General features: G+C 46.3%; 1 protein-coding gene across 8 annotated transcripts in view; it reads right to left on the bottom strand.

Annotated features, from left to right (window-relative positions):
* LOC123747412 (uncharacterized) overlaps nucleotides 1-15,703 on the bottom strand; it is a 69,779-nt gene that overhangs the window by 7,619 nt on the left and 46,457 nt on the right. For 5 of the 8 annotated variants that reach the window (XM_045729620.2, XM_045729626.2, XM_045729619.2 and 2 more), the window contains 7 exons: nucleotides 14,641-14,764; nucleotides 14,122-14,294; nucleotides 13,586-13,864; nucleotides 13,257-13,380; nucleotides 12,368-12,564; nucleotides 7,710-8,369; nucleotides 674-852 (listed from right to left, as the gene is read on the bottom strand). In XM_045729620.2, coding sequence (XP_045585576.1) covers nucleotides 674-852; nucleotides 7,710-8,369; nucleotides 12,368-12,564; nucleotides 13,257-13,380; nucleotides 13,586-13,864; nucleotides 14,122-14,294; nucleotides 14,641-14,764 — 1,736 coding nt within the window. Of the gene's footprint in view, nucleotides 1-673; nucleotides 853-3,086; nucleotides 3,221-3,575; nucleotides 3,725-5,937; nucleotides 6,353-7,709; nucleotides 8,370-12,367; nucleotides 12,565-13,256; nucleotides 13,381-13,585; nucleotides 13,865-14,121; nucleotides 14,295-14,640; nucleotides 14,765-15,703 lie in introns of all 8 variants that reach the window. The other 3 variants (XM_045729622.2, XM_045729623.2, XM_045729624.2) reach the window with 3 other exon arrangements.

Below are 15,703 nucleotides of genomic sequence, written 5' to 3'. Positions count from 1 at the left end.
ACCAGCTTAGGTACTGAGGGTATGCTCAAGGGATTAGGGCGTGTCTAGAAGATTAAGGGTATGCTCAGGTGCTCAGGGCCTTAAGGTGTGCTCAGGGGCTTTGGAGTTTGTAGTGAGTTATTTGTTTTTTATTCAACATTTCATTACCCTGATGATCTTCTGTGCAGAGGACATGAGAGAACCTCATGAACACTCGATCTGGCGACCTTCAAGCAACGGTAAGCACCACAAACTCCTCGCCTACTGAGGACCATGAGTCCACTTGGCCTTGAAGTACATATTATAGCAGCACGAAACCTCCATTCGCACTGTTCAATGAACACACTAAATCGAACTAATATATACAGCAAACATGTTGACCAGACCACACACTAGAAAGTCAAGGGACGACGACGTTTTGATCCGTCCTGGACCAAAACCGTCCTGATCAAAACCTTCGTCCAAAACCTTCGGTCCGTCCTGATCCAGGACGGACCGAAACGTCGTCGTCCCTTCACTTACTAGTGTGTGGTTTGATCAGCATACTTCAGCCACGTTATTGTGACTCCTCGTCTGCATACGGCAAATATTATGCGACTCTCAGTACCATTAAGACCTCTAAGACCCTTCACGTACTGCAGTGAATAAAGGGAGTCATTATGTCCCTCAAACCAAAATGGAAGCAGCTCCTCACCTTGATAGTACCGCACTCGGGGACGCCTCTGGCGCCGGAGATCTTGAGGACGGTGACGGTGGAGCCGGAGCCCCGGGTGAAGCACCGGTCGTAGTACCCGTAGGTGTAGATCCGACCTCGGAACGGTTCTTCTGTTCGCAAGTTGAACTCCATCCCGTCCTCCGTGCACTGTTGGGTCACTGTGGGGCGGGGCCAGGATGTGAGGCAGGGGCCAGGATGTGGAACAGGGCCAGGATATGATGCGGGGGGGGGGGCCAGGATGTGGAACAGGGCCAGGATGTGAGGCGGGGCCAGGGATTATAGGATTGGGGATGGATAAAAGCAAAGAGATGGAGGGTGGATGAAAGGGAAGATAAAAAGACGTTAAAAGGCGAGGAGAATGGACAGAGAGGTTACATGATAACAAGAGAATGGACAAAGATAACAGGAGAATGAACAGAGATAACATGATGACAAGAGAATGGATAGATAATATGTCAACACGAGAAAGAGTGAATGAGGGGGAGGAAGAGAGGGGGGGGACAAGGTGTTGTGTAAGTGGTCCAAGGTTCGAGAGGTATTAAAGAAAATGGGAGAAAGTAAATGACGGAATTAATACACAATCAAAGACATATATGAAATAATTTTCAGAAATATTAAACAGTGATCACTGAAGTTTAACTTAAAATCAGTTAGAACAACTGAATTGTTATTGTTTCATTACAATTTAATGATTTATTTATTATTTTTAATGAAAATTTGTTAATGTTTTTAGTAAATTGATAAATGCATTTAATTATATAATTTACTGGAAACAGGAAGTCTGTAATGGTATAGTATATAATTAAAATATATCAACAGTAAAGAAAAAATTATATATTAAATCGACCTTCTTTCCCTGAAGCCCATAATCCTCACTGCATTGGAAGCAAGTAACATGCTATATCATGCAATTGCTGCACATTTGCAGTCATGCAGAGCGCTCGACCACGCTGGTGTTAGTGCAGTAACCGAGCACAACATGCAGGCGTCAACAGCTTATCCATAGAAAATGGTATATAAGTAGGAGTAACTGAGGCAAAAGGAGGTCAGGATTCGGATCAATGTAATTCGTATTTTATTGGCATATCGGCCATCATCTTTATTGACACCACATTTAGAGGCCATTTATGTTGGAGAACCGGTCATTTATACAGAAAATAAGATGGTAAAGATGGATTAAAGGATGTAAACGATTCAATAAAGTTTAGGAAGATCCCGCTACTCGAGTATAGGAACTGCACTTCCACGCTCGTAATCCTTGTCATGATTTATATAAGTTTTCTGTGGATAACCATAACATAACAGGAAGCACCACGATAGACAAGATTTGATTAGGTATGTCTTTCAGCTGCCACTCATGCGAGGTTTTCATGTCAAAAAGGAAATGTGTTGCTTCCACCAACGGGAATTGAAATTCAACTTAGCGTGGGCGCATGAACGAAGTTTCAGCTCGAAATATTGTATAAATTGCGTTCGTGTATATGTAATAAATATGAGACCTGAGTAAACTGTGCTTGGTAATGGTGAGTGCTGTGTGTGTGGCCTCAGGTTACTACTGTAGTTCGTGGTTATTCCGGGAATGTTTTGTGAGTTGATAGTTGTGTGCTGAGCTCAGTGCTTAACCAGTGCAGCTGTGAACACATTAACTCAGAAATGTGTTTGTAGAACACATTCTACAAACTTGTGAATCTTCAGCTTTGTGTTCGGCGCTCTTTTTTATTAATGTGAAGGCCACCCATGTGTCATAATCAGATTTTAGTCCATTTAAGGTGTTTAAAATCTGACCGATTTGTCAGTGTAACTCTCTAAATATGTGTCAGTGTTAACAACCTCAAAATATGTGGCAAGGCTAACAACCTCTAGATATTTTCCCTTTATATTCCAGTCTATGAAAATGATAGAATGGAGTTTAAAATACTAAAATTTATACATTTTTTACTAGATATAGATTGAAATACTTTAGTTTATGATTTACTGAGGATATTTATCAGGTTTCAGGAGTTAATAATGTGTCTCCAGTCTGAGGTAGAAATCACTGTGGTGTATGTGTCTGCGGGTGTGTTCGAGTTTGCATTTGCATTCACGCGTCCTAGCATGGGTGAGTGACAGGGTGTACGTCTGTGAAGTTTATTAGTCTAGTCCACTAAAGTAGTTATAGCCTCTAAATCCAACACACACACCATCCATTACTTCTGCAAACAAACAGATATTGACAATGCCCCAGAAACAAGAAACGGTGTCAGGATGATATTTAGCTGCAGATGGCATTCCGGTTAACACGAGCAGACAAGTCTGGCTAAAACCAAACACCCAGAAACCAAACAAAGATGTGAATGAGAGCGACCACCGGACACCCCGCGTTCCCGACATGCCAAGTCTGGGACCCACTAACCATCGAGACAGTTGTCGTCTACACGTCTCTCATAAAACTGGTAAAGCGTGTTGGTCTCGTAATGGTCGGCCTCGTCGCCCGTGAGTGTGCCGGAGTCTTCGTCCGACAGCTCGCAGTTCTCGGGGAAAAAGGATCTAGAGACGATGTAAAGGCGGTTAGTGGCATCACTCCCACACTACTGTCGACTACTTTGCTACCCCTAATAAACGACGCCTCCAGTCTATCTGCATCTCTGTCGGACCAACTTCTGTGAAGAAATGAGCACCCGATGATCTGCACTTATCTGTAGCTTTCTTAATCTCTTGGCTTAACACCAGCTGACGTGAAACCACTTGTGGAGTGCAGATTATCACTACTCAAGAAAACAAATAACACTTAATACATAGACACTGTTCCATCACCGAAGAGAAGGAAGGACTGAAGAGAGAACACAGATGGATAAAACATGGCGTTAGGACACCGGAAAAAAAGAATGAAATCCGGACTTACCATCGTGACAGTCGGAGTCCCTGGCGCCGTCGCCTCTCTCGTAGTAGTCTGAGGTGCCGTCAGAGTCGAAGTGGGACGGATTGTTGACGCGGAGGATGGTGTGTGAGTTCTCGTCCGATAGTTCACAGTTATCCCGATTGGTTGAGTACCTAGAGCCATGCCAGGGTGCACAAGGGTGGTGGGGTAGGCAAGCAAGGAACGAGTACCAGACAGAATTAGAAACAGACATGCAGGCGATGTTGAGGATAAGTTACATATCACTTTGAGTAGGATTAGGGACACGAGCCACTTATAAGTGTTAAGCATGCAGGCTGTAAAGTGGTACTTTGAAGAGCGGTATTTGGCACACAATGTTAAAAAGTGATGGTGAGGGGAATATCAGGGACTGGGCATGCTTCTGGCTCTGAAGGACGAGGTATTTGGTACTTGCTCAAGGACGAGGTATTTGGTACTGACTCTCAAAGACGAGGGATATGGTACTGGCTTCTAAGGATAAGGGACATGCTCCTGGCTCTTAAGGATAAGGGACATGCTCCTGGCTCTTAAGGATAAGGGACATGCTCCTGGCTCTTAAGGATAAGGGACATGCTCCTGGCTATCAAGGATAAAGACATTCTAACTGTTTAATGACACATGCTCATAACGTTTCACTTAAGCCATAAACTTAACACCAAAATTTAATTACAAAAAACGTGATATATCTCTGAGAACTTATTGAGGCCACGAGATGACAAGAACCTGTGGTCGATATACGTTAAGCTCATCATGATTCAGGCGGTAGTGTGTGCCTTGAGGGGTCCAGGGACGCAGGTTCGATCTCAATACATGGCCTTAATATTTTCTCAACTTATAGTTTACACATAAATAATCTATTTATGTATATAGATTATTCTTTACGAAATACATATGTTGCACGTGTATGAAACATGCCACATACGCACACACACAACATGCAAATTTGGCATATGTTGCTCAGAATTAAATAACCCCATCAAGAAATTCATTTGGATAGTGTACATTACATACGTGAGACCAATTCTGCAGTATGCAGCGTCTACACGAAAGCAACACATTATAGGTAAATCGGATCTAGATCGAATTCCAGATAGCTAGAGAAAATGAGTCGTGCTCAATACATGTAAAGATATATAGGAGAGTCAGCTAGGTGCCAATCAAGAAGGAAAAGCTAAGCCAAGAAAGGCTAAGCTAAAAAAAAAAGACAGCTAGAAACAGAAGAATCCATTCTCTCTCTCTCTCTCTCTCTCTCTCTCTCTCTCTCTCTCTCTCTCTCTCTCTCTCTCTCTCTCTCTCTCTCTCTCTCTCTCTCTCTCTCTCTCTCTCTCTCTCTCCCTCAGAGTGGAGAGCTTCACAAGCATCCAACACTATGTATGTCAACTCAACGGATGAGAAAATAACACAAGAGAATGAAACCAGGTGCTGGAGAATGAGTCTGCCGTCAGCAACAGCAGCAGCTGCTGCATTACGCCCACGGCTTTAGTGACCTCGGTCAAGATTCTTCTCGGATTATTATGTCACATTCTACTCCACAAGGTTTAGTCTACGGGATGTACACTTGGAATATAGGCAACATGAGCTGACGTCTAAACTGTTCTTCAAAGACACACATGTGGCGTACAACACGTCTAAACATTACATGAATTGAACCCTGAATAACTATATTAACCCACGAGAAATAAATTTGTTGGGTTTCAGCTCATGGTGTAGTTGTATGGTATACCATTGTCGAGGATATGTGGCCCTGTGAGGATTATTGAGGTCATGTTTCGGTCCGTCCTTGGACCATTATCAGGTCGGGTCCAGACTTGATAATGGTCCAGGACGGACCGAAACGTCGTCGTCCCTTCCTTTTTTGATGTGTGATTTGGTCATCAGACCTAATACAAGACTCTAAACTATCACTGTACCAAGTTTAAAGTTTTAGTACAGGTTTATGGCAAATTTATCTTTTTGTTAATATATCACCACATTTGATGAGTCTAACTCATATCATCGCATCTAGGATGATGGTTCGCTTTAGAAACCTAATTCGTAAATGATTTCCACAAATCATTACATGTGTGGCTGGAAGAAACAGGTGTGTAGTTGTGGCTGGAGGGAACAGGTGTCCAACCGAAAAAACTAATATGACTTACAAATACACTCAGAGCAGTGAGACATTTTGGCAAAACATACATCATAAAAAATGTGAATGAGAACAGAATTTGAAGGATAACTAACATAAATGGACCAGTCATTATCTTATCGTGAGACATAAGGGTTAACCGTGCGGGGACTGATGCCCTTTTTGCTGACATAAACATCACCACCACCACCATCCATGTCCCCAGCGATGCACACTCACCTGTAGTTAAAACTCCTGCAGGTGTAGGAGCGCTCGGCCAAGCACGCCCTCTTGCAGTCGCTGAGGGAGTTGACGCTCACGAAGTCTCGGATGTAGGTGGAGCGAAGACGTAGCCTCGTTCCTACAGGCTCGAAGTTGTCTGAGCTGAAGCAGCGGGAGGCGGCCTGGCCCTCTGCGCCGGTGTAGGGCGGCCTTGGCCGGCTACCTACGCCGCCAACACCGCCGCCAAATCCCCCTCCAACGACACCGCCAAATCCTCCTCCAACACCGCTGCCAAATCCTCCTCCAACACCGCCGCCAAATCCTCCTGCAGAACCGCCGCCAAATCCTCCTGCAGCACCGCCGCCAACAGCGCCGCCGACACCACTACTCGCGCCAAAATCACTTCCTGAAATATCAACGTCACGGTTCGCTCCTGAAAAGCGATGACCGGAGGATCGGGGCTGTCAGTAAGAGGCTGGTTGTGAGGGTGCTGGTGGCCACACTGCTCTCACTACTGCGTGTGAGGGCGCTGTGGGGGGATGCTACTGCCTGTGGGGAGATGTTATTGCTCTGTGGGGGACGATAACGCTGACGTATGAGATGGCAGTAACGTGTGGGAGCGTTGTTTGAGTGATGATTCTACCCAATAAGTTGTTGTGGTGGTACTCGCCTAACAGTGACTACCGGGGAGTGAGATCTAGCTTCGTGTGCCCCGCCTGTTAGCCTTGTTGTACCTGTTACGTTATAAATGAACTATTCTGACGTCCGAATTCTTTGGATGTGACTGGTGTTTGAGGTTAAAGGTGCTGGTGCTCTATGTTGATAACTGGTGAAAGGGGGAAATGCTCACTAGTGTTCAAGTTATATATATTGAGGAATGCTGCTTCTTGCCAGCGACGGTGACTTGAGCGTTGGGTGCCTGAATACGCTGCCTAAATGGCGCTCAACATACCTCATACTACAGCTGAATGAGACAAGTTGAAGGGAGGCAGAGAGGGAGGGAAGGGTAAGGGATTATGAGGGAGGCGGAGTGAGAAAAAAGACTGCCATTACGTAAGTCGGTGTGGCGGTTGGTGGAGAGAAGTCATTAGTGGTGGTGGCAGCGAACAGGGCCACACACACACACACACACAAACCGTTGTCCCTCCATCACAGACAGTCACGGTATTATCCAACCTCGGTGTCGCACGGGGCCGAAAATACTCATCAATAACCTGTAGAGAACTGCCCCCCTAGGGGTGAGGCAGTGATCAGTGTATCACCGAGGGAGGGAACATTACTCACTAGTTCTCAGTCCTTGTTTGGCTGTATTCTCTGTCGGTAGTTAATTACTAGTTAATAAGTCCAGTTATAGACAACATGCGGATATCATGCAAGCTGTTGACATATGTAGCTGTGAGTGTGTGAAACTTGGCCAGGCTGGAGGGCCCAGTCATTCTCGTGAGGACAAAACAACATGTATAGTATAATCTAGTCATGCAGAGCAGGCGAGCTAAAGCTTGCTATTACTTATCACTCAGAAGCTGTTCATATATGAACACTGGACCATCCATGCACAGTTGGCACTATTTTTCAAGTTCAGTTTGGAAGAGTTCCATGCACACATCTCTTGCTATGCTGACTTTCACATGCACAATTAGTGATATTTTGTACTCATTTTGTAAGTGTTCCCATGCACTTAAGTTTGGGTCCATGTTGTGAGCGCCGCGACATGCACAGGGGCTAAGTCAACCGTAGTACAGGTGCGAGAACTGAAGCAGTGGCAGAAGACGTTTGGGCCATGCCGGTACCTTCCATAGTGGATAGAGGATCGTCCGCTCCTAGCGTCCCCACTGATCCTAGAGCCCCGAGGATACGTGATCCAGCGTCCGTCTGGCGACCGTTGCCGAAGACGTTGCTCACCGCCCCGCGGCTGCCGCTGAAGACACCGGTGAGGTCGGTGCTGACGGGGCGGTAGAGACCAGGTCGGTCCTGTAGGGATGTCCCGGGCGGTCGAGACGGGCTCAGGGGACGGAATCTATCACCGTCACTACTGCCTCTACCCCCAAGCGTCACGAAACTGGTCTCACCGCCACCTCTGCTGACTCCAAACCTGCCGTCTCCGAGCCTCCTGGTGTCTCCGGTGTCCCCAAACCTGGTGTCGTCGCTGCTGTCTCCAAACCTGTTGGTGCCACTGGCGCCTCTACTGCCCTCGAAAGCTGATGCGCCACCTCTGGTGCCGACGTCGCCGACACTATTGAAGCCATTGTCTGTGTCGCCGTCTCTTCGGCCCCCAGGGAACCGAATGCCTACACCTGGCCGGCTGGCTCCCGTCTGGCCAGCGCTGCCCGGACCTGCCTCATCTACACCGTCTGTGGGCTGGACGTCGTCAGACACGCCCGTCCTGCTGCCTGCCACAGCCGCACCGGAATCTGCAGACCCGGTCGTCCCTCGGGCCACCATCAGGTTCTCTACAGCGACATCAGCAGCCAAAGGCATCAGTCTCGGGCCAGAGGGAGGCCTCATTCTCTTATGACCTTATTCACCTACTGCCTCACTCACTTGTGGACTCATGCATGTATAGTCTTACTCACTCACGACCACTTACTCACTTACTCAAGCACACACCAGCCTACTTATGGCTTCTCTGGCCATTATTAATACAACTCACACCACACTGTTAAATCTCTTGCTCTTCACAACACAGGATGGTGTCGTCCCTCAAGCAGTAAGCAGCTCAAGACCTTACAATCACCAAGCCCTTACAATCATCAAGCCCTTACAATCACCAAGTCCTTACAATCACCAAGGTCAATAATTAAGGTAACTATTTATAGACTGGCACTGCGAATGCCATGATTTATTAAGATAAATCACTCCCATGAGCTATGATATATAAGACTGTTTTCCTCTCAAGTGCATTTATTCTATTCAAAGTACACACTCCATCTCTTAATAATGACATGTAGATGAATATAACACACACACACACACACACACACACACACACACACACACACACACACACACACACACACACACACACACACATACACACACACACATACACACGGGACCAAAGAGAGGCGGGACCAAAGAGCCGCGGGACGGGACCAAAGAGCCAAAGCTCAACCCCCGCAAGCACAATTAGGTGAGTACACACACACACACACACACACACACACACACACACACACACACACACACACACACACACACACACTACACTGTTCCCATCGCTAGAGAGGCAAAGGATCATGCATGAAATGCAGAGACCACAGAGCAGATGGGAACCCCAGAGCGTATAAAAGAGCGAGGAAGGAGGACACTGAAACTAGGAGAGAAACATACAAGCAGTATGGGAATGACATAGCATCCAAAGATAAGGACGAGCCTGAATTACTCCATTTGTCACGTCAGGAAGATGTATGTGAACGATCTAATGACCAGGCTACACAAGCAAAGCTTTAGAACACTCAGAGAACGATAAGGAAGTATGCAAAAACACATTAGTAAAAGCTCTCAAGTAGATTTTTAAAGTATAATCAAATCTTCACAAGACCCCAAGAGCTCTAACTAAACAAACATCCCTGCAGGAAAGACTGAAATTATAGTATCACAAAAAAGTAAGGCAACTACTAAAGTAACTAAATGTTATAAAAGCTGTAGGTCTAGACAGGATATGACCGTGAGTAATAAATTAGACGGTAGTAGCATTGTGTAAACCACATGCTATAGTATTCAAGCCCCAACTGGAAAATGTAGTGCTCCAAACCGGTAGAAATTGCAAAATGTATTGTCAGTATTCAAGAAGGAAGATAAGAACCACTGAACCTGTATCACTACCATGCATTCTCTGGAATTTACCTGACAGACTGATCTGAAGTAGTCTCGTAGCACATTTAAAAACAGTTAAAATTTGTCTCTATACATCAGCACTGATTCAGACTCTGATACAGTATCGCTCAAGAGATTCCTGTTCTAGCTGGAGAAGCAGTTTGGTGTATCCTGAGCAGTACACCAAGTACACCAACTCACAAATAGGTAGAGGAGTACCTCTCGGGAGGGAAACAGAGGGTTACAGTGAGAGGGGTAGATATTAGAGAGGAGAGAGGTGCAACTCCATTGCAACAGTTGAAATAATAGCAGCAAGTGTCGGTACGAAGGCCTAGCCTACTGATAGGATATCAACATCAGGGTATCAAGATTATTAACATCCTGATAAGGTATATGAACACATTCAGATCAATGTTTACAAATGATGCAAAATTAATGAGAAGATTCAGAGCAGAACTGCAGTAACCTGCAAGAATATCTTGACACTCGACAAGTAGTCTGAGAAATGGATACTAGACTTTAACGCAGCCAAGTGCAAAGTTATAATGATAGGAACAGGAACGAGAAGACATTAACAGCAGCCTAAACTGAATGTGGAACACATTCATGCATTGAAAAAAATTAAAATCTGTATGTGAACAAATCTAATGCCAGAAACACAGGTTAGCAGAATAATATCATCAGCATATGCTAAACGCCACATTAGAGGCGTCAAAGAATAGGGGAGACATGATTACGACATATAGGATTCTAAGATGAATTGATAAAGTAGATAAAAAAGCATTGTTTTAAGCTAGAAAGAGCAGTCGAGGCACATATGAGATACCATAAATGTATCGTCTTGTGTGTTACAGTTGTCAATAACTGGAATGAGTGAGATGAGGAAATTGCTGAAGATAGCTAGATTAATACGCATTTTAAAATGTAAAGCTGATAAGAAAAACGAAGGAAATGAGTTATAGCTTTAAACTAAAATATTTGGCGGTCATGTCACAGCTGGTCATGTCACAGCTGGTCATGTCACAGCTGATCATGTCACAGCTGGTCACGTCACAGCTGATCATGTCACAGCAGGTCACGTCACAGCTGGTCATGTCACAGCTGGTCATGTCACAGCTGGTTATGTCACAGCTGGTCATGTCACAGCTGGTCACGTCACAGCTGGTCATGTCACAGCTGGTCACGTCACAGCTGATCATGTCACAGCAGGTCACGTCACAGCTGGTCATGTCACAGCTGGTCATGTCACAGCTGGTTATGTCACAGCTGGTCATGTCACAGCTGGTCACGTCACAGCTGGTCATATCACAGCTGGTCATGTCACAGCTGGTCATGTCACAGCTGGTCATGTCACAGCTGATCATGTCACAGCTGGTCATGTCACAGCTGGTCACGTCACAACTGGTCACGTCACAGCTGGTCATATCACAGCTGGTCATGTCACAGCTGATCATGTCACAGCTGGTCATGTCACAGCTGATCATGTCACAGCTGGTCATGTCACAGCTGGTCATGTCACAGCTGGTCATGTCACAGCTAGTCATGTCACAGCTGATCATGTCACAGCTGATCATGTCACAGCTGGTCATGTCACAACTGGTCATGTCACAGCTGGTCATGTCACAGCTGATCATGTCACAGCTGGTCATGTCACAGCTGGTCATGTCACAGCTGATCATGTCACAGCTGATCATGTCACAGCTGGTCATGTCACAGCTGGTCATGTCACAGCTGGTCACGCCACAGCTGGTCATGTCACAGCTGGTCACGTCACAGCTGGTCATGTCACAGCTGGTCACGTCACAGCTGGTCATGTCACAGCTGATCACGTCACAGCTGGTCATGTCACAGCTGGTCATGTCACAGCTGGTCATGTCACAGCTGCTCATGTCACAGCTGATCATGTCACAGCTGATCATGTCACAGCTGGTCATGTCACAGCTGGTCATGTCACAGCTGGTCACGCCACAGCTGGTCATGTCACAGCTGGTCACGTCACAGCTGGTCACGTCACAGCTGGTCACGTCACAGCTGGTCACGTCACAGCTGGTCATGTCACAGCTGATCATGTCACAACTGGTCATGTCACAGCTGGTCATGTCACAGCTGGTCACGTCACAGCTGGTCATGTCACAGCTGGTCATGTCACAGCTGATCATGTCACAGCTGGTCACGTCACAGCTGGTCATGTATAACACACTGTTCCCCAGAAGATTTGCAATTAATACTTTATATATACATCGCTCTGTGGAAATACATTTTCACATGTTAATATGTTGTGTAACTCTCTCGTCCTCACTGCTTCACTTTCAGCCTTTTTACTCATCATTCATCTCTTCCACGTCTCGTTAAGGACAATCCACCTTCCCTCGCCTCTACTTCCCTCTCGCCTTACTCATATTTCACTGTCTACCTCTGATCTCTATCAGAAGTTACTCACTTTCCTCCACTTTGGAATATCTTCTCTCCCTCTCCACCTTTACTCACTCATTCTCTCTTCTATATACCTATTCCATTTTATTCCTGTTCTTTCATCATTTTAATTTTCTATTCTCCTCTCTATGACACTTCCCTTCTTCGTCTATTCCTCCTCATCTACACCCGCTCCCGCCATACCACTTAGACAACTCACCCATGAGATTCTCGAAGTAGTTGTACTCTCTGTCAGGGACGAGCCTGCCATTAAGCTGGTCGTACTCTGAGAGCCTGCACACCTGAGAGTACTCAGAGTGCATCACGGAGCGGCAGATGAAGGACTTCTCCTCCAGGCACTCGTCTAGGCACTCTGCCAAGGTCAGCCGACCAGGCATCTCTCTGAAGCCACGGAATCTGCAGGGGTAAACAGGCAAGGATGAACTGTAAAGTCAGGGTTATAGTGGGGGTGAGATAGGGGCTCCTGTCAGAGTTAGGTTGAGGTCTTGTTTGGGGGAGAGGTCGTGTTGAGGGAGAGGTCGTGTTGGGGGGAGAGGTCGTGTTGGTGCAATGCGAGTACGTCCACTCCAGACAGTTTAATTATATTCCAAAAATTATCATTATCTCTCTCTCTCTCTCTCTCTCGCTCTCTCTCTCGCTCTCTCTCTCTCTCTCTCTCTCTCTCTCTCTCTCTCTCTCTCTCTCTCTCTCTCTCTCTCTCTCTCTCTCTCTCTCTCTCTCTCTCTCTCTCTCTCTCCCTCTCTCTCTCTCTCTCTGCTCTTGGCTTTACTGTCTGCCGTATATGCGTAACGTCTTCAGCCGCTGCTCCCATTATCTAAGGCCTGGTCGACGACCGGGCCGCGGGGACGCTAAGCCCCGGAAGCACCTCAAGGTAGGACGTGAAGGCGCGGCCACTCATATTGACTTTAACAATATTTCTTTGACAGATTAATCTGAAGCGCCTCGTTCAGGCTGGGCTTATGTAACAACGTCGCTATAATCGTCCTCTTATCGCAAAATAATAACCGGGAAACAAAAGACGTAAGCAATAAGTGGATGACCTTACACTCAGATGCCAGTGAGTGCCAGTGGCAGACTGCCAGACTCACCCTGATCCGAGTTCGAGTCGGCTGTCCCTGAAGAGCTGGAAGGCTGTGCGGACGTCGCTGTAGCGTCGCTGGTTGAGTTGTTGAGTGTCAGAGTTGTCGAAGACGTAGTCGCCCTTCACCTTCTCTGTGGCCAGGCAAGAGTAATCGAGTTATCAGCGCGTCAATTGACTTACATTACGTGATTAACTTGACATGTTTACATCACTGAATCCTGAGCAGATAACTTGTTATAGTTTCATTTTATTAACTAGCAGCTCACAACACGTCATCAATTCTGGTATTAACATGAGTTATCTATGATGCCCTGAACCCATTTCTCGCCAAGTTACCTCCGTCGATGCAGATGACCTGGTAATATTGGTGACGGTCGGAGGTGGAGGCTCTGATCTGATCTGGCTTGCTGATGGCGTCCTCGTCGGACAACACACACGTCCTGGAGGCCGCGTCGTATTCGAAGCTCCTGCAGAAGATGGAGAGGCTGTCGATGCACTTCTCCTTGCACTCGTCCAGATCCACGCCCTTGTGCACCTCCGTGTCGTGGGACCCGCCCAGCTCTGTGTTCACCGACTTCAGGAACATTAGTTTGTTCTTAGGGCATCGGCGGTCCTCTGAAATAAAAATGTCAGAAAGCGTTCGTTTGGAGTTTAGGCGGGAACATTGCCGGTGGCCCGAAGAATATCAATAATGACCGAAACAAAGCGAGCTTGGGCTCTTCCTGCACACTTGACTATACTATAATAGTGTGTCCGAAATATATTAATGATATATCTTATTGGTAACCACTAAAATGTCTTCCTAATGAGCCCTTATGACGTCTTAGCTTGACCCGTGAGATGTCCACCTGGTGACCTCCGGGGCTACTCACTAGTAAGACAGGTGTTTTCAAAGTAGTCGAAGTCTTGGTGTTGTTCCAGGAGGTTAGGGTGGGTCCTGAGGGTGTAGGAGGTGTGGTAGCAGCGCCGCCGCTCCTTGTCGAAGGTGCCGCTCCTGCAGGTCCTATTGGTGCTCACCTGTTCGTCCGCGTACTGATTCAGGCACCTGCCGGGGGAGGGACTAGTATGAGGATGGAGACGCCTCGACCAGGAGGGAGATGTCCTGAAGAGCAGGAGGAGGAGGAGAGAAAGAAATGGAAATGCGGATGGACAGAACACGCTGAAGGAGAGAGAGAGACACAGACAGGCAGACATATTAGAGATGGAAAGACAGGCAGGCAGATACATTCTGACACAGTAAGAAGGACAGAGAAACAGACATATACAAAATGAAATAATATATATTGATAACTATTCCAGAGTTTTTCTTGCACAGAAATAGATTAAAAATACTTCTTAAAATTTCCCGAGACAATTTCCCTTCTCCCCCTGGACAGAAAACAATGCCTTACTTGTCTTGGCACTCCTCGATGGTGGCGGCCTCCACCTGGACGGCATCTTTGGGTATGAATCTCTTGTTCCGGAGGCGCTCCATGGCGTACATCCTGGTGGGGCACTCGGCGCGCACCACCGACGCTGCGAGCGAGAACGACTACATCAGCCACTCATTCCCTTAATTAAGTCCTCTTACACGTGCATATCTATCTCCACACACATTGATTCATCCACTATTAGAAGCCTTTTGGACTTCAGCTCAAGTCCATTTACTTTAGTCATACGGTTAATATTGATAATATCAAGTGCATTAGTTATATAACATTCAGAATATTGATGGTATAACATCTTTCATATGACAATGGCGTGATATGAAACTGAGAAAATCATCTGGAGCCTTGCGGTGGGCACCTGGACTCTGGGCCAAGTCGCCACAATGATCCGGATGATCTCATTCTTTGTCTTATCCTCCCAGTAGGGTGTTTAGACTGTTTTATTCTTCTTCATATATTTTCAATGTTCGTCTACCACTTAAGAAGCTAACACACATCCGTAAGCCTTCCAGAAGCGATGATAGATGTGTCGTCGGGTGAATGTGTAGGTTAGTCAGGTGGGAGTAGTCACATGACCGATTCTAATTGGCTGTGACATTAGAGATAAGTTGCCAGAACCAATCAGATTGGAACAGGCTTTTCTCCCGGGAAGCCCAAGATGGCCAACACGGCCGAAGATTCACTCTAGTCTGAGGGGGGGATCTTGAGAATTGGGCTGATTAACGTCCTTTGTAATTAAACACCTTGTTTGTGAAGGACGGTATATCTGGTGGATAGCCATATGGAGACAACATTCATAAAGGAATTCTGCAGTGATACCACCTCTCTTGTGGCAGCTCTACTGGCAGAAGGAACGTTATGTTGTGAAGTAGACGGTAATGAGGAGAACTTCACTACCACCTGTGTGGCAACATTGTTGTCTGGGACACAAAGGGCATATAAGTAAGGTTGCAAATATATTATCACAAAATAGAACTCGAAACAATGGAAATCAATTCAATAAGTTAAGATTCAGGAAAGACCTGGG

Source organism: Procambarus clarkii, chromosome 94 (assembly GCF_040958095.1).
Source record: "Procambarus clarkii isolate CNS0578487 chromosome 94, FALCON_Pclarkii_2.0, whole genome shotgun sequence".
In the NCBI taxonomy this organism is placed as follows: Eukaryota; Metazoa; Arthropoda; class Malacostraca; order Decapoda; family Cambaridae; genus Procambarus; species Procambarus clarkii.
Note: the sequence above shows the minus strand (reverse complement) of the source record. Positions and strands in the feature narration are given on the sequence as shown.